Genomic DNA, 24,901 nt, shown 5'->3' on the forward strand with positions numbered 1-24,901 from the left:
TTAGGGAGCCTCCTGTGATTTCTTTTTTTTTTGGTCCTTAAACATGCGCGACACAACACCGCCCTCACTCACACGACTGCAAACATCGCAGCTATGCTACGCGATTGTGAGCGTACAGAGAAAAGGTAGGTTTGCAAGAGAGAAAATGGAATAATGGTCTTAAAAGTCAGACTGGAGGGAGACGTGGACCCTCAGAAGATCAGCACAATCCATTCCAGGAAGCTTTTCCAACTTTTTCCATCATAAAATATTTAGTAATGTAACAATACATGTATTCATATTATTTGCTACAGAATCATATAAGTCTGACATCCCCGCATGTATAGTCCTATTTAAAAAAAAAAAAAAAAAAAAATCATTAATTATTCCATACTGATCTCAAACGTTGTTTGTGGCACACGCAATTCTTTCCTCGCATGATCGACAAGTTGTATTTTTGAAGCTCACTTGTTAAACTAAGAGTTGCTTCCGTTGTTAAACTTTGACTTTTATACGATATTACTTTTTTTTAATTGGAAAAATACAATTTTATTCTTGTAAGACTGACTTTTTATCCCGACAAAGAAGGCCATTGTTTTTTGTAAGGGTTAAGACATTTTTTCTTGAAAAAAAATCTTTATTCTCATATGACAACTTTTTTCTCTAAAATGTATGGATTTTGATATTGTAGCATTCAGTTGTTGTTTTTGTTTTCTCAAAACTAGGCAACTTTTTAATTCCTGTTGTATTTAGGGGTACACATAATTGGCATTAGGATTATGAGGAGGTCCCTGGAAAATATCTCCCCTGTGAGGGGTCCATGAACCCAACAAGTTTGAGAACCCCTGGTTTAAACCGTCCAGGTCAGTGCCAGAGGGACGTTAACGGCGCCGTAAATCCTGGCTTTTTTGGTCCCCTCGTTACCTGAAAGGAGTTGGAAAATCTGAGCGCATGTTTCTCGCGGAGACATACGAGCCGGCAAGGCCATCTTGCTTCCCGCCGAGCGGCGGGACGTCTGCCTTGAGCGCTCGCCCGTCCGGCGGCAGATTTACGAGCGGGCGTCGACGGCGTACCGGCCGGGCTGCATATCTGCTGGCGCGGCGCCTCCTGCTGGGCGTCAGCGAGGTCGTGGACTCCAGAATACATTCATAATAAAAGCAGAAACTGTGTGTAGTAACTCATGGAAAATAGGTAGTGTCAGAATGCTGAACTTGGACCTCGTTTGGTCATTTTGGGTTCAAAATATGAGAAATTGACTTTTTAATTGCAAGAGCTGCTCTCTTGTAGGGCTGCCAAGAGGAATTTCATTCATTTGTCTCCCACATTTTATGAAGAAAGATGCTATTCAAATAAAAAAAAAAAAAATACAAAACTGTCATGCAAAAAAAGTCTAAATGCTAAGCAGAGCGACACTGTTGTTGAATGCGCAGCCGAATTACATTCAATACATTTTCTGAAGCAACACAAAGACAAACGTTTAACTTTTCACATTCATGACCACATAATTGTAACCCAAAGAGTCGAGATGCAGTGTGGTTGGATGCACAAATTAGCGTTGGTTTACTTAGCATTTCTATCTGCTGAGTCATGATAAAGCCACCTGCAAGGAAACAAATGCGCCGTGTTGAGTCGTGTCGTTGATTTGTGTGTTCCCCAGCCGTGCACTGTTGCAGGCAAAGCAGAGTAAATGTCAGCCTCACAGCGGGGAGACATCTTTGTAGCGAGTCTGGAACAGCGTGCGGGAACGCTAGTAGTGGCAGGAGAGGGATGACTTCCACATTGTGTACACGTTCTATGAAGGCTTCTATTTTACAACACAAATAAATGTCATTTCTGTTGGTTTTTCACATGAAAAACCTACAAAACTGTGTTCCAAAAACATTAAAATGGTTAACAGAGCAGCAGTGTTGTTGAATGCACAGATTAGCGTTACTTACCGAATGTCTTCTGCTGAGTCATAATTTGACAGCCTGTACAGAAGTGTACGTTTCTTGTCGTCAATTTGTGTGTGAGTAAATATCGTAGCAGTGAGACATTTTTCTAGCATTGCTGCAGTGTTGGATGCACAGATTATTTACATAACTTTTTTTCATGCACATATTGACTCTAATTATGACTTTACTACTGTGTTAGCATAGGCTAGTGCTAGTCGACAGCGTACAAGTTTGGATACGTCACCATTGTAGGAAAAGAACTCTGTCATAAACCAAGGACTCCATGTATGTTAAGACCAGGGTCTCCAAAGTTAAGACCAGGGTCTCCAAAGTTCCATCAGAAATTTTCATTCACATTAACAACTTTCTTGAGTAATTTTCACCCATTTAAGATCACTATAACTAACATTATGACCATGTATGAATCATTCTGAAATTTTCAAAACAGTAAGCAAGGCAAAGCAAATTTATTTATATAGCGCATTTCATACACAAGGTAACTCAATGTGGTTTACATTATTAAAAGCATTTAAAAACAAAGGGAAAACACAGCTTATAAGCATTTAAACAAAGAGGAAAAAAAAATAAAAGTACAATTAAAACAGCGTACAGTGCAAGATATGTAGTGGATGAAAAACAGAGCCTTGAGGAGCACCATGTGAAATGTGAGCTGGGGTATAGCGGATGAATGACAAAGAGAGTGTCATCTTTGATATAACATTTACAGAGGGTCCTCAGTTTACGGCAGTTTTGATACTTGGTTAGAAACGGCACATGATGATGAACTTGTTTGTGGAGTGACGTAAGAAGTCACACGGCACAAGAAGGCCCGCTCAGCACTGTTTTTTTTTATTTGATTGTTTTGTGGTCATGACCGACAAATGTTTCTCATGTAAATATTCCTGTAATTATGACTGCACTACTCTTAGTGTATGTATAAATTCAGGTCTCCACCGTAGGAACAGCTCTCCGGTGTATACTGGGGACCCACTTTATTCTCAAATATCTTGTAGGATGGTGCAAACGTTCCATCAAAATTCAATGGTGGAGGTAAATATATATAACAAATACATCTTGTCATTTTCAGCAATTTGAGAATCACAAACTCAAAATTTGGACAGTGTATGACAGATTGTTTTTTTGGGGGGGGGGGGGTTTAAGTAGTGGGCGAAAGATAGAGCCATGAGGAACACAGGGTGAAATATGAACTGTTGGGTATAAAGGATGTGAGCAGTGGCTCATTTCCCCAGTTGATTTCAACAGCACTGTAAAAAGAGTGTAAAGTGTTTTGTATTTCTTGATCTTTTCGACCAAAGCATTTCAGACATATTAAGACACCTGGGAACTCTTTTAAATTGTGGGAAAATGTCATAATACATCTACTTTAATTTTCGGGGGCTATTTTTGAAAGCGCTTTGCTGGTAAAACGATCGTTTGCTTCCACTTAATGGCATTGATCATAATCGTTTTCCTTGCACTCAGTCATGCTCTAGTCGCGGCCATGTTGGATGGCGTTGCGAGGCGCCAATTAGGCCCGTGTGTGATGGAAACCAGAACTGCTAATTCTGCGCTTCGGAAATGACACGCAAACACCGCACCGGTCTGATTCAGGCTGCCGTCATATGCGAGTCACACAAATTCCTGAAAACGGCTCCCCTCCCTACGACCGAGGGTTTAAGTTTCACTTTTGCCTTTAATGTGATTTTGATTCGATACACGTGTTGCCCTTTTTTCTTCTTTTTTTTCTGCTGAGTCATGGCCAAGCCACCTGCAAGGAAAGAAACGCGCTGTGTCGTAAGCAAGCCAGTCGCGGCGTCTCGTGATTCGTGTACGTCCCCGGCCTTGCAGCGTGGAGGCGAGTGGGAGAAGCAGAGTCAATGTCAGCCTCGCAGCGGGAACGCGTGGTTGCAGGATAAGGATGTTACAGCCATATTTGTGTTTCTTTTTAATCTGAACCACACAGACTGTAATTTTTGTCGTTTGGCGCTTTACAAAAAAAAAAAAAAAAGAAGCAAACTGGTATCCCCCAAAAAAAGTCCATATCGATTAAGAATTACACGTTAAGGAGTTCAGGTTTAATTATGCTTGAATAATATCACAGTAGTGTGACAATTTAATGAAAATCTTGAAAAATAAGTATACAAATCAAACGGAATAAAGTGGCAATATTAAGGAGAAAAGTGGTAATTTTGTAAGTTATTTCTTATAACAAAGTTAACATTTTATGAGAGTTATGCTGCAGTGTTATTAAAACTTTTGTTGTTTTTATTTATAAGATATAAATGTAATGAGAAACTGAATTTTCCCTGGCATAAAATTGGGGGGGGAATAGACATACTCATTTGGTGTGTTCTGTAATTTTAAGAAAATTGCAATATTATGTCATAGTAAATTTGTATAAATAGGGTGCAAATTTTGAGGGGAAAAAATGGTGAAAAGTTGTGAAAAAAATTAATACGAGTAGAAAAAAAAGTTAGCCCTAATCCAACACCACACAGTTATGGCGGGCCGGGGGGGGATCAAAATTTTGAGGGGGGGGAGAAATTACGATAAAATATCAAATTAAATAGTTATAATTTCAGGAAAAAAACATTGTATACAAAAAAACACAATATTTTGAGGAAACAGTTGTCATCTAAGAATATTATCACAAATCATGAAATAAGTACAAAGTCATCATAAATTGGAAAATGTTTCTTAAAAACCATCTGCAAAAGCTTCATTTTATGGGAGTAAAACTGCAATACTGAGTTGTTATTTGGGGAGAAAATGGCAATTTTCAAATTTTTAAAAAAGGGTATTTTATTAAAAACAAATATTTTAAATATATATATTTTTTATGTATTTGGGGGAAAAGTGTGATTTTATGAGAAAGTTCAGTTATGTGTATTATGTAAAAAAAAAAAAAAAAAAGTACACTTAAAAGAAAAGGCAATATGAGAAAATGTGTAATCTAATCTGAATATCTTCACTATATTTATAAAATTATAAAATTCCAATATAAGATTTTTTCCACTTTCAAAGAAAAAAAAATCACAATTTTCTCAGAATAAAGTGGAAATATTATGAGGAGGGAGAAAGCTTTAGAATTGTCAGGAAGAAAAAAAAAAAGATGAATCGTGTTCTTGTTAAATGGGTTTGTGGCTCCCCCTGCAGGCGATGCTGCTGAGTCGTGACGGTCAGTATCTGCTGACGGGCGGCGACGGCGGCGTCATCTCCGTGCTTCAGGTTCACGACCTCAAGACGCTGTTTGCCTACCCGGGCTGCGACGCGGGCATCCGCTCCATGGCCATGTCACATGACCAAAGGTAACCCAAACCCACATGAGAGGTTACAGTGGTACCTTCACCGACCAGTGAACCAACTTACAAGTTTTTCGATATGAGCAGGCGCTTGGCTGATTTTTAATTTTTACATTTTTTTTGTTTTGTCTTGTGTTGCGAGCGCTAGATAGTGGCGGCAAACTTAATACTTCTAACTATTCCAGAAATCACAAGCTGTGTAATATGCGGAACTGAATCGCCACACAAAAAAATAACTGACCAAGTGGGGACAAACCAATAGTTTGCATTTGCATTATCACGGGCATGGCGTCAGGCAGCATCGTGCTCTTCTAACAAGGTTTAATTCTTTGTTTTTTTTTTATTTGGTTTGACAGTAAACATCAACTGGGAGGAGCTTTAAACTGCTTGAAATCTTTTTATTTTATTTTTTTTTTGGATTAATTGCTCAATATTTGCCAAACTGCTGCCGACTGTAATGTGTGTTGAGTAGTTAACTGCCACCATACAGCATTCGTATCTCAAGGCACCACTGTAAATTCAAATGTATTGCACATTAATGTTAAATTACACAAAATATACCTGAATAAAAAAATTAAAAACAAAAATTTCTTAACAATTAGACACATGGATTGTACTAAAAAGTTAAATACAACGGAACTGTACTTGGGCAGTGATTCTTTTGCATACCACTAGAGGGAGTTGCACTTTGATGATTACTGATCGCTAAAAACAAATCAGTGTTTCTTTTAATAGTAGCTTGAATGCCCCGATGAAACCCCATTTGATCTCCATGATTAATAAATAGAAATACATTAATCGCTTACCGGTGTGGTTGTTGTGACACAGGTGCATTATCACGGGCATGGCGTCAGGCAGCATCGTGCTCTTCTACAACGACTTCAACAGGTGGCACCACGAGTACCAGACCAGGTACTGATCCCAACAACCTGACCAACAAACCAAAATCCTCTCGGCGGCGCTGTGTGGAGTCCGCTCTGAATGTATCCCGGCAAGAAGTTATTTTTCAAAACCACCGCGCGCGCGCACACACACACACACATATATATATATATATATATATATATATATATATATATATATATATATTTTTTTTTTTTGTAGACAACAATGAAGTAACTTTCATATTGATCTTTTTTGGGTGGGAGCGTGGTTATCGTGTGGTTTAAAAACAAATCTATTTTTAGCTGTAAGAGTCTATTTTCTTCTTCCTTTTCATCTTCACGCATAACAATCCAAATATTTACTGCGTACTTTAGGGTGAATGTTGTACTTGGTATGCGTGTTTTGGGGTTTAATTATGAAGTTGCTGAATTTTCAATAATTGCTTATCGAGGGGGATTTATACAAATATGTATATAAATATATCTATCTATACATCTATAAAGGTATAGATGTAGATATATAGCTATACACAGTTTAACTTTAATCTTCCATATTTAAAAACGTCCATTGGCTTCTCTGTACTTTTTTGTGTGTGTGTACCTGGCACAAAAAAAGCTCGGCGACTGACGTTAGCGGCGCTTTTCCGTGTCTCGTGACCACATCCAATCAATCGTCACGAAGATGACTTTAAACTGACATCCAATGTTTGTTTTTCTGTTGTTGTTGTTTTTTCTGTGTATGCGTGCAGAATTCTGACAAATAAATTGAATTTTCTAACATCAACTTGTGTACGATCATGTAATTTGTCAAATGCAGTGAGAGATGCTCCAAAACTGCGTTCTAATTGAAAAATGAAAGACAAGTTTGAAGTATTTGTGAGAAACAGTGCTTATGGAGTATGTTTCAGTTCACACCAGGGGTGTCAAACTCATTTTTGTCTCGGGCCGCATTGTAGTTATGATGTCCCTCAGAGGGCCATTAGAACAGTGAAACTTTATAAATGTTTAATCATCACCAAAACACAACAAATTGAGGGAAAACTAGTTTTGAAAAGACAAGGGTAATAGTTTGTTCAAGTATTGTTTAAGTTACTGTAAAAGAAGGGTTAGGTAACAGAGAAATGCAATATCTCAACATTGTTTATTATTATGACAATTTGGGTACAGATTTGAGCAAAAATCACGGAAGTTGACGAGCATGATTTGCTTTCGCGGGCCACATAAAAGGATGTGGCGGGCTGCATCTGGCCCCCGGCCTTGAGTTCGACACCTATGGTTTACACGGTGTTTGTCTTTAAGAAAAATGCAACACAGATGCAAAGCAGTTCTCTGAAAACCTTTTATGCCTAAATAATAAAGCAACATTTTCTACCATGTTTAAGTTAATGCAGTAAATGTTTGGGTTTGTAAAATAAAATGCATGATTCTCAGGGACGCAAACTCTTTATTCTATGTGTTTTAGTTTGTAGCCAGTCTTGGATTCTGTGATGAAGAATGCAACACAGGTGTGAAGCAGTTCTCAGCAACTGCAATACGACAAAATATTTGTTTCGTGATTCACAGTAAAGCAACATTTTTTCTTGGATGTTTCAGTATGTACAGTAAATGTTGAAGCTAGAAAAGAAAATGCAACACAGATGTGAAGGAGTTTTCAGAAGTAGTGATTCTACAACATATTAGTTCATGGATTCATAGGAAAGCAAGCAGTTCATACAGTAAATCGTTTGATCGTTTTCGACACAGATGTGAAGCAATTCTTGACATGGCTAACTATCAGTTCAGTGATTCATAGGAAAGCAAAATGTCGGAGCAGGAAAAGGTTTGTTTGGAGAACAAATGGGACAAAGGTGGGAAGGCATTGTCAGAACCATGTTTTATGCAACTGAAGTAGATTCCAGTGAGTCACAGGAGAGCAACATTTTCGAGGACGTTTGTTTCAGCATATACAGCAAATGTTTGCATTTGGGGAGAAGAAATTACAACAAACTGAAACCTGTTCGTTGAGACGCTTGCCGCCCTCTTGGCCAAGAAGGACATTTGTTATTTGAACAGCCATCCATAGGTCGAGCTGAACGAAATTATTTAGGAAAATAGACCACAATGACGCTCTTATCTAACTCTCTAACCATTTTATTACATGTTGCTGGCTTATTATTACTGCCCGCCGTCAACATTACACAACTACATCAGCCTATTATGAATACTCTGTGGCTATAATTGTGAGCACAGAAATGATGCTAAAAAAAATGGATTAAATAAATCATGGGAATTATTACCCAAACAATAACATTATGAAATATGCAAATCTGTTTGGGGAGAAATATTGTTAAACCAAAACTGTTGTGGCGAACAATGGGGCGGGGGAAATAGCTTTTTAATAGTTTTGTTTTTAAAACACCAACATATTTCTGGTTCAATTGGATCGTATGGGCTATAATTTTAAGTTTTGAAATGATTTGTCATGAATTCATCATTCAAAAAGTTGCTACTTTATTCACAGCCTACAGTGCCTTGCATTTTTGGTTACAGCCGTCTTCCAAAACGGAATAAATTTGAAATTCTACATGTGATATCGCATAACAACAAAGGGAAAATGACCTGCGATTGGCTGGCGACCAGTTCAGGGTGTACCCCGCCTCTCACCCGAAGAACGCGAACCTAGTGAGGAGAAGCGGTACGGAAAATGGATGGATGGATGGATGGAAAATTATTTTTTGTAAATCAATGCTCATTTATTAAAAAATAAATTCCACTGTTTCCTGTTTAGAATTTGAAGGGTGGAAATGAGTTGTCCCCTGTCATCTATTTGGGAATATGGTTGTATTACTTAAGCAAAGCATTCTATAGTCAGTGTAAATACAGTGTCTCAAGTCCGAGAAGCAAACGCTAAACTAGTGTATTATAATTAATAACGCTTCACATGACGGTGTTGAAAGCAACATTCGGTCAGTTTGGTCCTCTCGAGTCCTTTCTCAACAAATACAAACAAGTCTCGTTTGGGTGCGTCTTTTCAAACCCCCTCCAGAAGCTCCTGGGCGACCGCCGCGAAGCCGGGAGGCGACGGGGTGGAGGTGGACGATAAGGGCGGCGTGGACGGAGGCGAAGGGAACGACAGCGGCAGGAAGACCACGTGCTTGACGGGACATCCGGGGGAGGTCAGGGACGAGGAGGAGGTTGGAACGGTTGGAGAAGCATCCTCGGATTTTGGGGGATCCGGTGATGGCGGCGGGTGGAGTGTCGGCAGGGGCTGGCGGCCCGCCAGCTGAAGGGTCTCCTTATCGAGGGCCGTCTTCTGGGACAAGAGACAAGAGAAATTCCCATAAAGCTTTCAATTAATTGCTATCGTAAAAATGAAGGCCTGTGTGGCCCTCAAAAAGAATTCAAAGTTGAAGCCACCACAATATAGTTTGAAACATTTTTATATTTCATTTCATTGATATATTGATATATCATTATATTTATTTTGAAATATATATTGTAATAATTATGTACTACAGAAAAACTAGCAAAGGTAATAAAAAAGTGAAGCGAGGGCTCACTTTGTGGCAACCGGCAGTTTATCTCTAATTAGGTTAGAATTTTCATTGCCCTTTATATGGTCCCAGCTACTCAGCAAAAAGATGCATAATAATGAACAATTAAGAAACATTCAAATATCAAACGTTAGAAACAGGAAGTAAAACATGTTATGTAAAATAAATACATCAAAAAATACTGAAATAAAATAAAATGAAGTCAAATGATTTCATCACGAATACATTAATAGTTGTTTTTAACCACGCAAAAATAGCATTAAAATAATGCTTTGCAGTAGGCTTGCACACAATCAGGATTTTTGGGGGCGTTCAAGTTTGAAAAAAAAACGACAACAGATCACAGATCCGATCACAAGATGGAGCAATGTGTCTATGTCCATCCATCCATCCATTTTCTGAGCCGCTTATCCTTACAAGGGTCGCAGGAGCGCTGGAGCCAATCCCAGCTGTCATCGGGCAGGAGGCGGGGTACACCCTGAACTGGTTGCCAGCCAATCGCAGGGCACATACAAACCAACAACCATTCGCGCTCACATTCACACCTATGGGCAATTTAGAGCCTTCAATTAACCTACCATGCATGTTTTTGGGATGTGGGAGGAAAACGGAGTGCCCGGAGAAAACCCACGCAGGCACGGGGAGAACATGCAAACTCCACACAGGCGGGGACGGGGATTGAACCTTTGTAAATGTATTAATGTTTAATATCCAATCCAACTTTATTAAAAGCGCGCACAGTACACCAAAGTGCCGTACAAGGAATAAATACGTAACACGTACTTGAGAGAGGTTCGAATAAAATCAAATAAAATACAAAAATGGGTAAGAAAATACAACTAAGACACAAATGTCAGTCACACAAAAAAGGAACAATAAAATCAGAAAAAAATAAAAGATCATTGGCAGCCTCAAAATAACTCTATCAAAGACAGCTTCTTTTTCTCTCCACCAGATGGCGCCAGAGTTCAACTACTGTGCGGGTGAAGAACAGCAAGGGTTGCAACTGTTATTTTTTTTTATTTTTTATGATTTTGCCTTAAGCAGCACACAGATGCCAAAATAGCTTATTTAATTGTTTACTATACAGCAGAACGAGGAAAATCCTAATGATGATTGTGAACATGATGAACAGGAAGCGATGGCAGCAAGTCAAGCGCAACATCTGTAGGTCGGCCTCTGAAAATCCCAGCAGACGTGTTTTGGATGGTTTTAGCGGCAGAGATGACACGAAAGCTTACGTCTGTTTCAAACAAATATGGACCACAAGTTCCCACTTAATCCCGTCTGTGATCATCACAGCCAGACGTTTCGTGAGTGCGCGTTTGAATCGCCTTATTGGAGGCCTCAACAGGCCCGAAAACCCGGCAATTTTTTCATGCACCTGGGTAATGTATGGATTTTAGGGGTCCCCAATACGACACCCCAAAGCTCACTCAGTAACAACCAATGGGGAAGTTCGAAAAACAACCCCCAGTTTCACCAAGCAACCCAAAATTGGGTGAACATGTCTAGCATAAGAGCGCGCACCAAAATGTCTCAAGGACCCATGCTCGAAAGTGAACAAGTAGTCCGACCTTTTGCTTTCAAGCAGCCATTTTGGGGACAAATTCCATGAAAAGGAAAAGGAACAAAAATAGCCCCAGACACTAATTTCACCAATCAAGACCAAATTGGGTGGACCAAAAAGTCTCAAAGATCCATGCCTGAAATTGAGATGGAAGGTGGCCATTTTAGTTTGAAGCAGACATTTTGGGGGGGAATTCCATGAAAACGGGACCTAGAAAGTTTGAAACCCTAACCCTTAACCTCCGACACCAGTTTCACGCATCTACATGAATTTGGGTCGACATATCTATCATAACAAGATGCACGAATAAGTCTCAAGGAACCATCCCTGAAATGTTTTTATTTGAAGCAGCCATTTTAGATGTAAATTCCATGGGAAACGGGGCCTGGACAGTTCGAAATACTTCGCCCCCAAAACCAGTTTCAAGAATCATCACGACAATGGGTGGACATCTGCACACCAAAAAAATAAAAAAGTCTCAAGGACCCATGCTCGAATGTGAACAAGACGTTGTCCATTTTGGTTTGAAGAAGCCATTTTGAGGACAAATTCCAGGAAAAGGGAGATTAAAATGGAGGGGAGGTGAGGGGGGGGTAGAGAATCATAATAATCAGTGAAACCCATGCCAGGGGCTAACTAACATGAAATTGGATGGACATTTAAATTCAGTGGAAAAAGTCTCCAGGACCCATGGCAAAAAAAAAAAAACCATTGGATTGACTTCACCCTTAAAAAGTTCGACCATTTTTGCTTACCATAATGACCGAGACGGCCGCGGTGGCGTCGCCGCGCTTGGCCGTCGGGCTGAAGTGCGTTCTCAGTTTACCCGTCACCTCGGCCTTCATGTTGTTCTCCGCGTCGACGTCCTCCTGCAAAGCGAGATCGCGGCGGCGGCGAGTGAGCGAGCGGGGCGGCGATTAGAACGTGCCGCCATACGAGCGGGCGAGTACGCTACCGTCACCCAAGGGTGGGCCTGGACGTCCCGCGCCGAGTAGCGACCCTCCGCGTTTACCAACAGCATCTTGCCGATCAGCTCCTGCAGGTAAACAAGACACACACGCACACACACGCGCACACACAAATCTAATCAATATTTTTTTGTATTTTTCACTTGCAAACAAAATGGGGTGTGCTGGGATATTGCAACTACGACAAGGGGGAGGAAAACATATTTTTACATTTTATAACCGATCTCTTTGAAATCTAATTTAAAAATAGTATTAATTCATTTGACTTTTAAAATTAATATATTTTTTCACAGTGGGTATAGGTTTAAGATCAAATGTCACAAAAAAAATAAAAATATATGTATTCCATACTAATCAGAATATAATAAATCAAAATAATAGAAACATTTAATTTTCAGATAATTGGAAAATGTAATACGCGTTTTGTATTTATTTTATTATTTGTTTTAAATACGATTTAAAAATATAGCCTATACAATGGAACACCGCATATTTGTGGTTACACATTTGCAAATTGACCTATTCACAAATTTTTGGGGGGACCAATTAGCAGCCCAGTTCGGCCCCCTATCCCCCGCGAATAGCAGGGTTCCACTGTAATAAATAAATAAGATTATTTTAAAGCTACAAAGTGTTAGTATATAAAATCATTTCAAATTTGACATCGCTCGTTTAGCCTAACCTTGGCTGAATCAGTGATGTTGTCCCAGTAAGGACTGGGATAGTCCAGTCGGCCCAGTAGAATTTGCTCAAAGAGCTCCTCCTGCTGGTTGCTCTCGCTGAAAAATGCAAGCAGAAACAGTCTCAAATGTGCACGTAACTAGAGATCCTTGCTAAAACTCCGGATTCTCAGCCCCTCTGCGGGTAAAAACGGGTCTGACTTCGGACCCCTCGTCTGCTTGGACGCACCTTCGAAAAGGAGGGAAGCCACACAGGAGGATGTACGTGATGACGCCTGCAGCCCAGATGTCCACCTTGACGCCGTAACTGAGCACGAAAGGTCAGCGTTGGCGAGCGCACGCTGTTTCTATCGCTCACTTGATGTTGATTAATTACAGTGGCGCTTTGAGATACGAGTGACCCGGCTTACAAACCTTCGAGATACGAGCCGTCATTTGGCCAATTGTTTTGCTTTGTTGCGAGCGCAAACGTGAAGATACAAAGCGCCCGTATGGTGGCAGCGAACTCAATTCAACTCACAGTTTGGCAATAATTGAACAAGTCATTAACAAAAGGAGGCTTCAAGCTGATTTTTGACATTATGAGAATCAAATCATCTTTATTTGCCAAGTATGTCCACAAAACACACAGTTGAAGTGCACTGTCAGAAGTAAACATCAAACAAAGAGCATTACACGCTGTCCATGTAAAACATTGATGAGCCATATGAAAAAGTCTGCTTTGCTTAAAGCTAACAACCAACGCAAAACACCATTGACAATGCTAACGGTTAACATCAATAACTGCTCTTTTAGAGGCAAGGGCTATTTGAACACAGATGGTGGAGAAACGCATTTCGACATAATATAATAAAAAAAAATATGTTTTGGGGGGAGAGGCTGGAACGGATTAATTTCCATTCATTTCAATGCAGAAAGATGATTCGAGACGAATGTTTTGAGTTACGAGCACGGCCACAGAACGAATTAACCTCGTATCTCCAGGCACCACTGTACTCAAATACAACGGGACACCATCTTGTTTCTTTGCAAACGATCAGAACCACAAGACCGCCCATCTTACCCAGACTCTGCGATGATTTCCGGCGCCACGTACGTCGGCGTCCCACACACGGTGTACAACGGTCCCTCGACCACAGTGGCAAGGCCGAAGTCCCCGAGCTTGAGTGATAGGGTGTCGTCGGGATTCTCAAACACCTGACGGGCACACAACATGGGTTACGATCGGGCGGTCGGATAAACGCCGATGTGAGGGGTGGGGGAGACAAAATGCGCCCGACCAGTAGGTTTTCCGGCTTGACGTCTCTGTGGACGATGTTCATGGCGTGAAGGTACTGCAGGGCGGAGGCCAGGTTGGACACCATGACGCTGGCGCTCCTCTCCGTGTACGTGGCCGAGGACGTGATGGCGTCGAATAAATCGCCACCCTGCGACGCAGGCCGCACCGCTACGAGTTACTAGCTGTTGTACTTCTCCGCAATGACATTGACCAGTCGCTAAGCATGTTGTCTTCTATTTCAAACAGAGATAGACCGACATGATTTTTTTTCAGCCCACACTATCAAATGGAAGGAGAACGGGGACATTTGTAATCTATTCATGTCTATTTTTCTAATATTTGATTATTTCTTATATTTCTTTATGATTTTCTAATGTTTTATTTTTGTCTATTTTGTTTTATTTTCCTCATATTCCAGATTTGGTTGCGTAATAGTTTTGTATTTCCACTAAATATTTGTGTATTTATTTTACTAATTATTCTGTATTACTTTATTTATTTATTTTTAATGTCAAAATTATGTATTTTTTCCTTAATGTTTGTTTCCTTGTCTAAATCGTATGTATTTTTTGTAATATTTTGTGCATTTTTCATCTAATATTTTATTTACTATTCTCCTGTATTTTGGTAGTATTGTGTATTTTAAAAATTATTTTCCTCATATTTGAATATTTTGTTGCAATGTTTTTGTAATTTTGGTATTTTTGTGTATTTGTTAAATTATTTTCTCATATTTGAATATTTTGTTGCAATGTTTTTGTAATTTTGGTATTTTTGTGTATTTGTTAAATTATTTTCTCATATTTGAACATTTTGTTGCAATGTTTTTGTCGTATTTGCATTCCCGTCCATATGGATGAAAAAACACTCAATGAATTCAAGCTAACATCAACACCAAGAATCCACTAGATGGCGCCAAAGTAATACTTTCATTGCTTTGGCATGAGTCCAAAAACTGCAACTAACTGAGATTTCTGCGAATAACGGAAGATAGGTTGCCCCCCCCCCCCCAAAAAAAAAAAAAAAAAAAAGCTAATTTGAGAATGCCTGATCTGGACTATGCGGGGGTTTACTATATGTACATTTTGCAACTGAGTCACTGCTCTGTATTAAACATAAAACACAAACACAATTGTACCTTGACCAGCTCCATGACGAGACACAGCTCCGAGGGCGTGTCCACCTCCTCCACCAGCATGATGATGTTGGGGTGCTTCACCCGCCTGAGCACAGACACCTCATTCTCTATCAGGTGCTCCTGCCAAAAAGATTCAAGTCAGGACCAAGAATGAATACTAAATAATTCCAATTTTTTAAAAAATCACGAGCTACCTTGCCACGACACTTGGCCTTGTCGATGATCTTCAGGGCAAACTCTCTTCCTGTGGACCTGAGCAGACACGCCGCAATTAGATGGCGGCCATAATCGTAAAAAGAAAAGCATGTGACGAGCTCACCAGGGAACAAAGAGGAGGTTAATGGAGCGAAAGTAGAATTAGACAACTCAGTGCAAAGACTCAGCAAAGAGCTTGCAGAACTTAATTTTTCCTTGAGGGGAAACTCACTGCGATACTACTACAACAACTAACTGAATGGTACACTATCTCTAGGTTACTTTAGTCATATTGTAGTGAGTAGTCAGGACAGAGACACGTGCACCACTCCTGTCGCTACGCTAGCGCTACGTCGCTTTGCCATATTATGAACAGCCACCACTGTGAACTGTATTTCCTGGTTAATTGGCCCTCCCTTCACTCCTGCAGACGAATTCGTTGGCCCGTGTTTATCTGGAGACCACCCTATCGTCGTCCTCTGCTAACCGTGCATACCACCACCCGCTCTCTCCGTTCCAGCGGTTTTGTAAAGCTCTTGGTTCACCAAAGTCTGCACTACTTTTGGTCGATCGTCTTTTCAATGTTCTGCCCCAAAAACGAATGGAACACTCTGCGACAAATAATAAAACTCGCCTCGCTCATCCCGATATTATCGTTTCAAAAGTTAGTGAGGGACACTGCTCATGATCGCTCCACCTGCTGTCAGGCTCGTCCGAAGGCTGGCAGGACGGCCACCGGTGTCGCGACTTAGTAGCGGGAGCGCGGTCGCCACCCGAGCGCAGCTAATCATCCATTTTGCCGAGCATAATTTGCAGTCGCAAATCTCTATACGGCTGACATTGCTTGTACCTGGAAAAGTCTATTGGAACACTCTCTTTACTTTACTTTTACGATACCAATACTGGTATCGGTGCATCCCTAGTTTAAACTATTAATATAAGGAGTTCTAAACATTTGGGGGCGGGTGGGGGTGCAAATATTATTAATTTTTGCTATTTACAGCTGCTCATTTGGGTGAGCGTACCTCTCGACACACTTCTTCACCACAGCAAAGTTGCCGTCTCCGATAACTTCCCCTATCGTGTACTTCTCCAGGATGGCGGAGGAGGTCTGGTCGTTATGGTTACCGTTCACTGTTGAAAAAAAATGTGTGTCAACACATTCTTCATTAACAACAGTTTAGACAAGATGGTCAGTCTGTATTGTTGAGAATGAGACGAGAGAATGGGAAGGAGGAGATGAAGAGGTGAGGAAATGGGAGGTTAGGAGGGGAAGAAAAGAAGGAAGACAATGAGAAAGCAGCCGGAAGACTGGAAGGGGAAAGGAGGAGAGAGAAAGGAAAAGGACTGGAAAGGAAAGGGGAGGATGGCAATGAAACGGAGATGAGAGAAAGTGGAAACAAAGGGAAGGAGAGGGGCTCAAAGGTAAAGAAGAAAAGAAAAGGAAGACAAGTAAAGGTGAGGCGATGAAAGGAGATGAGAGGAAAGGACTGGAAAGAGAATAAAGGAAAGGAAATGAGATACAATAGAAGGAGAGTAAAGGAAAGGTGATGCAAGGAAAGGTATCGAAAGGGAAGGAAAAAGTGCACAGAATAAGAAGAAAATTAAATGAGAAATGGGAAGAAGAAAAGAGGAGAGACAAAGGCCAAAGGAAAGGAGGAAACAAGGAAGTGGCCACTGGAAGGGAGCAGAGGAGAGCAAGGAAAGGAAATGAGGAGACAGGGGGCGTACCCTCTGGACCGGTTGTCTCCCCCTGGTGGTTGTAGAGCGAGCAGCCGACGTTTGAATTTGAGCCGTGATGTGACGGAACCTTCTACAGTAGCCCAAAAGGAACAAAATCGTCACGTTTGTCGTCAAAATAAATCAATGCTAAAATCACCGTGGCAACAGCAGCCTGTCTGTCAAACCCATTGTGTCATTCATTTGGATGCTTTTTAGGCCACATTTAGTGACTCATTTTATGTCGTGGTCGGGCTCTTCCATGTCACTAAATCCTCAAATCCGCCGGTAATTCTCGACTTGGCGTACGAAGGGCGACGTCTTTGCCAAGTGGCCGCATCAATCTCTTCTAATGTAGTCTCAATCTAGACTCTGCGTAGTCTGCAACCAGCAATAATCCAGCGATAAACCTGATTAGCATTTCCACGCGCCAGAAAATACTCAAACATGACATGCACCATATTGATTTTTTTTTTTTTTTTAAGTAGGTCAAGAGCATTCTGCCTTTTACCTAACATTGTGTAGCAATATTAATTCAGACTATGCTGATTTTGCAAGATTTAGCATATACTCAACACATGTAACCTTGACTTTATTCAATATTTTCTTGCCCACAGATGCTAGGTCATTGTATTTTGTAAATACAAAATAGTAGTGACTTAAGACTTAAGAAAACAAAGCATTTTCAAAAGTCTACACACCCCTGTTCAAATGATGAATCAGATAACTCATTTGAAACTTTTTCCACCATTAATGTGACCTGTATCCTCTACAACTCAATTAAAAAAAGAACTCTTTTTCAGAGGGGAAGTAAAAATGAACTGAGATGTGGTTGCACATCCCCTTATTACTGTGGATGTGAATGTCATCAGAATTAAATAATCCTATTCAAGCTCATGTTAAATAGGCGTCTGCACACATTTGCCACCATATAAAGTGCCCCTGATTAACCAGCTGTTGAAGTAGGCTTTTGAGCGGCCATGGTCAAGTGGTTAAGACTGCAGTCTTGTGCACCGATACCCTCATCCTGGCACAACAGCCATATTCACCAAAAATACAAAAAATAAAAAATAGGAGCGACCGTCAAAGTGAAAAGTAAAAAAGACTATACAAAAGCAGCATTGTATTTTTTATAGTTAGAGGTTTTATCCGCAGGGTGCAAAGAAGTACAGACTTTATCAATCATAAATGTATTTTCTAGCTTCCTAATGAGCATAAGGCTATTTTGTATTTCTATTATATTAACTACAATTATTGTATCTTTATCTAAAATATATTCCAAATTAATTACAAGAAATGTTGTCATACAAATTCAATTTTAAAAAACTAATGACATTTTTAAACAGTATATTAAAATATGCCATTCATGTTTAACAACAACATGTTTTTTTAAAATTAAAAAGTAAAATAAAATGCACATTCCTACCTTGAGACCAGGGAGGCTTTGGAGGCCAGTGGGAGAGGGTGTGGACGACTTGCCGGACCTCGGTGTGGAGATGTGACCGTTTACTGAGTGAAGAAAGCAGTAACTCTATTTTATTGCAGGTTCAACACTCGGAAAGTGAACCTTAGCAATTGTTGCGTGTTTGCATTTCCCGAGCTCACCTGGAGTTTTGGCAGGAGACTGACCGGTGGAGGAGAGGGCCGTACGCCTCGCTGAAACACCAGATGTTGGATTGGAGAGTAGAACAAAATACATTATAGCCTGCTAAAGTGTCACGGTGTCGATTACCTGCACCAGGAGACTTGCTGCGTCGTGAAGGTCCAGGACTCTTGCTAGTCCGGTTCGGAGTGACGGAACGACCGTATGATGACTTCAGCACTTTGCACTCTGCCAATTCGAGGTACGATACAGTATAAATCAAACGTTTGTGGCATACATCGAGATGTATGCCATGATTGCGTGCAAATACTGACAGTCAACAGTATAACAGCATATCACAGCAATGCCCAGATAACATTGACATGATAAGATATCAATGTGGTGGCAACGGCGAGGCCGCCATGATTCTTGGTGAGCAGTGAAAATTATGATTTTATATATGAATTTGTAACATTAGAGCATTACATATCATATTAGAATGTACACAAGAGTAGTACAAGTAAAAAATTTTCACACTCCCTAGGCACCGGTCTATATAAGAACAAAACATTTTTTCATTTTCCTTCTACCTATTTATAATACACTGAAAAAAAGCGTATTGCCCACACAAAATGTCTTTTTTTTTTGTTTGTTTGTTTGTTGTTTTTTTTTGTTTTTTTGTTTTTTTTACAGAGACACACGTTTTGGTTTCTAGAAGACTCACTTGAGGAAATAATAGACTAAATAGTCTTAAATTAATATTATTTATTTATTTATTTCTAATATTTTTTTTGTTAACTCTTCTTCATTGTTTACCAAAACACACATTAGGTTTCTTGAAGATTCTAAATTATCATTGATCTTTGCAAAAACACACATTAGATTTTTCAAATACGCTAAACTGTCTTTGTCATTTACATAACTGAATACTGAATTGTCTTGGATTGGAATGGTGTGTGTCCCCTGTTGTTAGTTCTGCTGATAAAACAAGGAAAAAATGTGCAACAGAATGTCAACACTTCGGACTCAAATAAACTGATCCCTGCTCTCGAGGCCACACTTCCTGTTCCTGTGCCCTCGTCAGCGAATTAATGAATGAATTTATATCATCATCACAGTGTCAATCAAAACTGAGCATTATGGAAACACAACTCCACAGCATAAACAAAGAAAGGAAACACAAACCCACAAAGACACACCCACTACATGCTCTGTGGTCCACTATATAAAAGAAGAATTTTGCAAGCAATAGTGTGAGGAGAAAGGCAGCAATGGTGGGCTGGACAACAGCTACAATAACACAACACTAACACTACAACAACACAGATGGACGTGTATGTAATTAGTCGTAGAGGGCCTACCGGTCATAAAGGCTGTGGAAGCCTTACCGCTGTGATCCAACGCAAAGTCGTCACCGGCGTAGCGGTACTTCTCTGGGCCGCACGCAATGAACACGTCGTCATCGCCGAAGAAGTCCTGCAGGCATGTGACCTGGAACAAAACATGAGAATATTAACAGTAATTAAAACTGTGAGCAGCGTCCAACAGGCCCTTGCACCCTCTTTGTCATGGCGAATTTGTCATCCAATTTTAGTGTCAGGCTCCACCCAATTGATTCATTCAACACTCATTTGGGGAAATTCCTGAGTAGGAGTTTGTCAAAGTACGAGCCCTGGAATGCACCGACAATGCTTGCATAAAACTAGAGCTGTCACTACTGAATCTTTTTACGAATCGATTATCCTATAGATATTTCAGCAGAGTACTGGAGTAATTGCCCCCCCCCCCCAAAAAAAGAAATCTGTTTTTTTTTTTTTTTGCAACTAACATCTTCAACTTATATCCTTAAACTGCATATGTGGGTACTGAGTGTATGGTATAAACTCTGTACAGAATTTGAGACAACAAAATCAGCCTTTGCTAAACGGTTAGCATTTGTGATTAGCATTAGCGCACTACCGATTACCATTTTAGAAAAAAAAAAGAATGGTAACTACCATTGAGCTCACTCATAAATCATGTGATATGTACATGACACATATAATAGTGTATTGAAAATCACTTACAGACACTCGTCTGTTGTTTTTGGCAATGTTTTTCACAGGCCCAGCAGTGCGTCCGTCTGCAGCAAATGTCTGTGCGGTCAACATGGACAGTACCCAAATGGTTCCAAGTGACCCAAATTGCTTCCAGGCGGCGCAAATATGCTTTTATTAATATTTTTTATTGCCTCGAGGCAGAAATCTTTGCATGAACCAATTTTTGTGGTTGACTTAGCCGAGTTAGCAATTTTTTTTTCCCGCAGTCCTTACTTAAAACCAAAATGGCCAACTTGTTCAATTTTAGGTATGAGTCCATGAGACTTTTTGGTGTGTTCTGTTATGATAGACATAGCCACCGAATTACGTGTGGATTGGTGAAAGTGGTGATGTGGGGCAAAGTTTTTCCTGGCCCCCTTTTTTAATGGAATTTTCCCCCTCAATGGCTGGCTCAAACCAAAATGGACGACTTCCTCTTAAATTTGCGGAGTTGTGGTTGGTGACTTGTTTTTGAATGAATCTGATTCAAGACTACCAGTAGAAATTGGTGTGTTTATTGGGTTGTTACATTGCCGCGCAGCTACTAACAACTTATTTTTATTTGTTGGAGAAGAGTACAGATTTTTTAATGTGATTGTAGAAAAGATGACCAAGCATCAATATCGGTTCCTCTGCTACTGTTGTACATGTAACAGTGGTAAGGGAAAAACTGTAAAAGATGTAGTCACTGTTTCACCCCCACATGTTGGTAACCATGCCATCTTAATAATAGGATGTTGGTGTGCGGAGTGTGGGTGTGAAATGTCCTGAAAAAGGAAATTCCACTTAGAAAGGAGCAGCGGGAGTGAGAAGACTAAAATAGAAAATGTGGGCAGTGTACACATTCACCAATGCTATTAAACAGAACACAACCACATTACAACATTCTACAAATCAAATTAGTATATATTATAATCAAGTCTTGAGTATGCAGTAGGTCTACTTCAGTGTATTCGTACGATCTGTGTCGCTGCACACACAGCAAACAATGACATGTTTGACATTCTTGGGCTGGGTGGCGTAATTTCGTACTGGAATTCGCCAGCTGAGCGCCACACCAAGGCAACAAATGTTATAATTGCCATGGCAACAAAGGCCCAACTGACGGTTTGGATATCAGGAATACACTGAAAATAGCACATTGGAGGACACTGACACAGTTGTTAGGGTAATCGTAAATGGTTAGAAAAAAACCTCTTAGGGTTGTTGAAGACTGTTTTATTTCATTTATTTATTGAAACATGTCCTGTTCACTTGCATGGTCATTTAGAATGGTGGATCTTTATGCCTTTTATGCTGGAACAGGTTTGCTGTGTAACAGAGGAGTTTGAAATACTCCCTCTGTGTGTCTGTGAATGTTTTTGTATTATTATTATTATTATTGTGATGTTTATTAAAAATATAGTCGGACTGAAAAGGGTTTGAGAGGGCAGACAGAGGGGACTAGGGGTAAAAACCACAGCAGAACAATCTACAGTAGTAGACATGACTACAAGTAATGTTACAAAGGAGTAACATACTTATTTGTGGACAGGGGGACACCCTGTGAAGACACGCAACAACTAACCATTAGGACAGGATGAGAGAGGACAGAAAAAGAAAGGGTACAAAAGGACGCGGGATCATGTTGCAAGGCAGTGCAACTGATGTGCGATGGATTTGTGTCTTAATACAAGGTGCGTCCTTGTTAGTAGTCCCGGCACAAGCGGTTTCATCCTATAGAATCTATCTATGGAAACTCATTAGTGAATAAACAACATCTCACACGTATATTGGTCAACTGGTGTACGGCGTTGCTGTGCCGGCACACTGAGGAAGGGCTGGTTCGGCCCCCTCCTCCCGCTAGGGGAGCCGAGCCAGCACGCCCGTCCCATCACTAACGTGCCCCAGGAGCCAGGGGGCTCCCACAGAAGTACCCGACCAAGAAAAATTACAAGTTTGAGAATAATATGTTGAATTGAGCCCCTAGCATAAGGTTCACGATATAACTCCCAATACAGACCATGGACTAAACTATCATTGCCACCTGCACTACAAGTTCCCCTAAAATTGGTAGATCGCTGGGAGTTTTCATTCATAGAAAATCAATAAAGGGAAAGAGTTAAAAGTTTGTGAGATATCCGCTCGACAAAATGCCAACCGAATTCGAGCTTGTCTGCCGATTCAGTCCTTGACCTTAACTACTTGTGGACAGAAAGGTATTTAAATAATAGAGTTTTTACAGTATAAATAGTAAAATAGTAAGTTTGAAGATGATTTGTTCAATCAGTTGCAAAATATTCAAGGTGTTATTGCCGATTCAGTTGATTACCAAGGCCCAAGAATTCCTCAAACAGAGGAGCGTTAACTGGTAGTAGTAGTTAATAGTTTGAGGACAAAACACTGAAAGTGACACCTGACAGAATGCCGACCGAATTGAAGGCGTACCCTCGGATATGGTCCTTGAACTTAATCACCTTCAGATAATTTTCTGAAATTCTCTGGAGGATCTTGCTCGTAAGACCAAGTTGAATGAGTACCTTCTGATACAATCACTGACCCTGATTTAACCACCTCCACGAGCCATCTATGGTCAGATACTGTTCACAGTCCATCAGAAAACTGACTTTGGCCTGAGCTACTTCAGACATTTTATGTTAGTGTTCCAATTAAATGAGTGCTTTCTTAGCTATGAAGGCAATGATGCCTGAAGAGTTAAAGACTGGTGTGGAAACGTAGCCAGTACAAGTCGTCATTGAGGCGACAATCATGTCAAATCATTATCCATTCCCTGGTGATTAAACTAAGCATGCACCCAAACAAGAAAAAAAAATGAGGACATGACTGATCGACTGCACAGGGTGGGCAAACTAATCGCTGAAAGGGAGCAAGACCCAACATCTCCGGTTATTAGTGTTAGTGACAGATGAGAGACGAGCATCACTGCGCGTTCTGGATGGACAAGACAGTTGGAGGTTGGAAATGGATCAAAAGGAGGCCATCTTTGTCAGCGAGGATTAACCATCACTCTACCAGGAAGGTGGGCCGTAACGCTGCTTAGAATGACGCTGGGTTCCACCATATCAAGTCCAGAGGTTGTTGTGCCACGCCTGACCGCAAAGGGAGGTCAGGAAGACAGCGGGACACATGATGTGGGATGGTAACAAATCTGGGTGAGATCTTTTCGACTTTGTAGTCTTTAAAAGCCACTCTATGGCCTCATTTTCACCAAGTTGCACACTTCACTTCAACTTCATCAGGTTTGTGTTTGATTTCTTTCTGTTTTGGGTGAAAAGAAAAATTTATTTTTACATGTCCCACGTGTTAAGTAAAAAAAAAACGCAGAGCCACAGTAAACAATGGACTTTCAGCCTTTTTAAATGGGACAAGCAGTCAAATACAAGAGAAAATAACAACAACAACAACAAAATTCTGTAGCTATCAGCACGAAATGTAATTTAATAGTCAACATCTCTGGTGCATATGATGACTTGTATGTTAAATGTTTAATGTTCTTGTCAGGTAATTAGATAAACATTGATTCTGATCTGTACTTGGCACAGATACTTATTTGCTAGTATATTATGTTTTTGTATAGTAGTGATTTTATTGTACAGAGTTGTAATGTTTGCTAACGGTATTAAGAGGTGGATTAAGTCGGGTAAGTCTCCACTGAAAGCCAAGGTTCCAAATAGAAAGTTACCATAAATGTTTCCAGAGGATCTGCAACCAATTGGCATTTCTTGTCCTTCAATTTTGGCAAGCTGCAAATAGAAATCCTCACTTTTGTCTTTCAAACTTGCTGAGGGATAGTAGTCAAACCACAGTAATAATAGAGTGAGTGGTGGGGGTTCCGGTTCACCAACATGATGCCAACTGGGCCTGAAAAGAGCGTTTGAGAGGGATGTTGACATCACACAATAGCACACAATAGACACCGTCCCTGTTGTTGGACCCCACCCTTCACGCTTTGTGCACCCCCCTTGCCACACTTAGCCCCCAAACCAAAACTGGCACTCTGCAACTCTGCTGGACTTTTGTGTATATTTGGAGTGTGTAAAGTCAAAACTTTAGCCTACCA

The 24,901-nt window shown here is 40.4% G+C and overlaps 2 protein-coding genes across 4 annotated transcripts in view; one reads left to right on the forward strand and one right to left on the reverse strand.

Annotated features, from left to right (window-relative positions):
• The window catches only part of lrba (LPS-responsive vesicle trafficking, beach and anchor containing), a 272,786-nt gene extending 265,903 nt beyond the window's left edge, over window positions 1-6,883 (forward strand). The window contains 2 exon segments of the mRNA XM_061678832.1: window positions 5,070-5,221; window positions 6,044-6,883. Coding sequence (XP_061534816.1) covers window positions 5,070-5,221; window positions 6,044-6,134 — 243 coding nt within the window. The 3' untranslated portion in view covers window positions 6,135-6,883.
• Window positions 6,884-7,275: 392 nt separating this feature from the next.
• Window positions 7,276-24,901, reverse strand: part of dclk2a (doublecortin-like kinase 2a) — a 31,214-nt gene continuing 13,588 nt past the window's right edge. Inside the window, exons 3-17 of one of the 3 annotated variants that reach the window (XM_061678835.1) lie at window positions 20,152-20,254; window positions 18,914-19,012; window positions 18,787-18,837; window positions 18,608-18,690; window positions 17,194-17,275; window positions 16,488-16,596; window positions 15,462-15,519; window positions 15,268-15,387; window positions 14,131-14,277; window positions 13,914-14,047; window positions 13,080-13,157; window positions 12,853-12,949; window positions 12,158-12,238; window positions 11,958-12,071; window positions 7,276-9,391 (exon numbers count right to left, since the gene is read on the reverse strand). In XM_061678835.1, the coding sequence (XP_061534819.1) occupies window positions 9,110-9,391; window positions 11,958-12,071; window positions 12,158-12,238; window positions 12,853-12,949; window positions 13,080-13,157; window positions 13,914-14,047; window positions 14,131-14,277; window positions 15,268-15,387; window positions 15,462-15,519; window positions 16,488-16,596; window positions 17,194-17,275; window positions 18,608-18,690; window positions 18,787-18,837; window positions 18,914-19,012; window positions 20,152-20,254 (1,638 nt within the window). In that variant the 3' untranslated portion in view covers window positions 7,276-9,109. Of the gene's footprint in view, window positions 9,392-11,957; window positions 12,072-12,157; window positions 12,239-12,852; window positions 12,950-13,079; window positions 13,158-13,913; window positions 14,048-14,130; window positions 14,278-15,267; window positions 15,388-15,461; window positions 15,520-16,487; window positions 16,597-17,193; window positions 17,276-18,607; window positions 18,691-18,786; window positions 18,838-18,913; window positions 19,013-20,124; window positions 20,255-24,901 lie in introns of all 3 variants that reach the window. The other 2 variants (XM_061678834.1, XM_061678833.1) reach the window with 2 other exon arrangements.

The sequence above is a fragment of the Phycodurus eques genome, chromosome 6 (assembly GCF_024500275.1).
Source record: "Phycodurus eques isolate BA_2022a chromosome 6, UOR_Pequ_1.1, whole genome shotgun sequence".
Classification (NCBI taxonomy): Eukaryota; Metazoa; Chordata; class Actinopteri; order Syngnathiformes; family Syngnathidae; genus Phycodurus; species Phycodurus eques.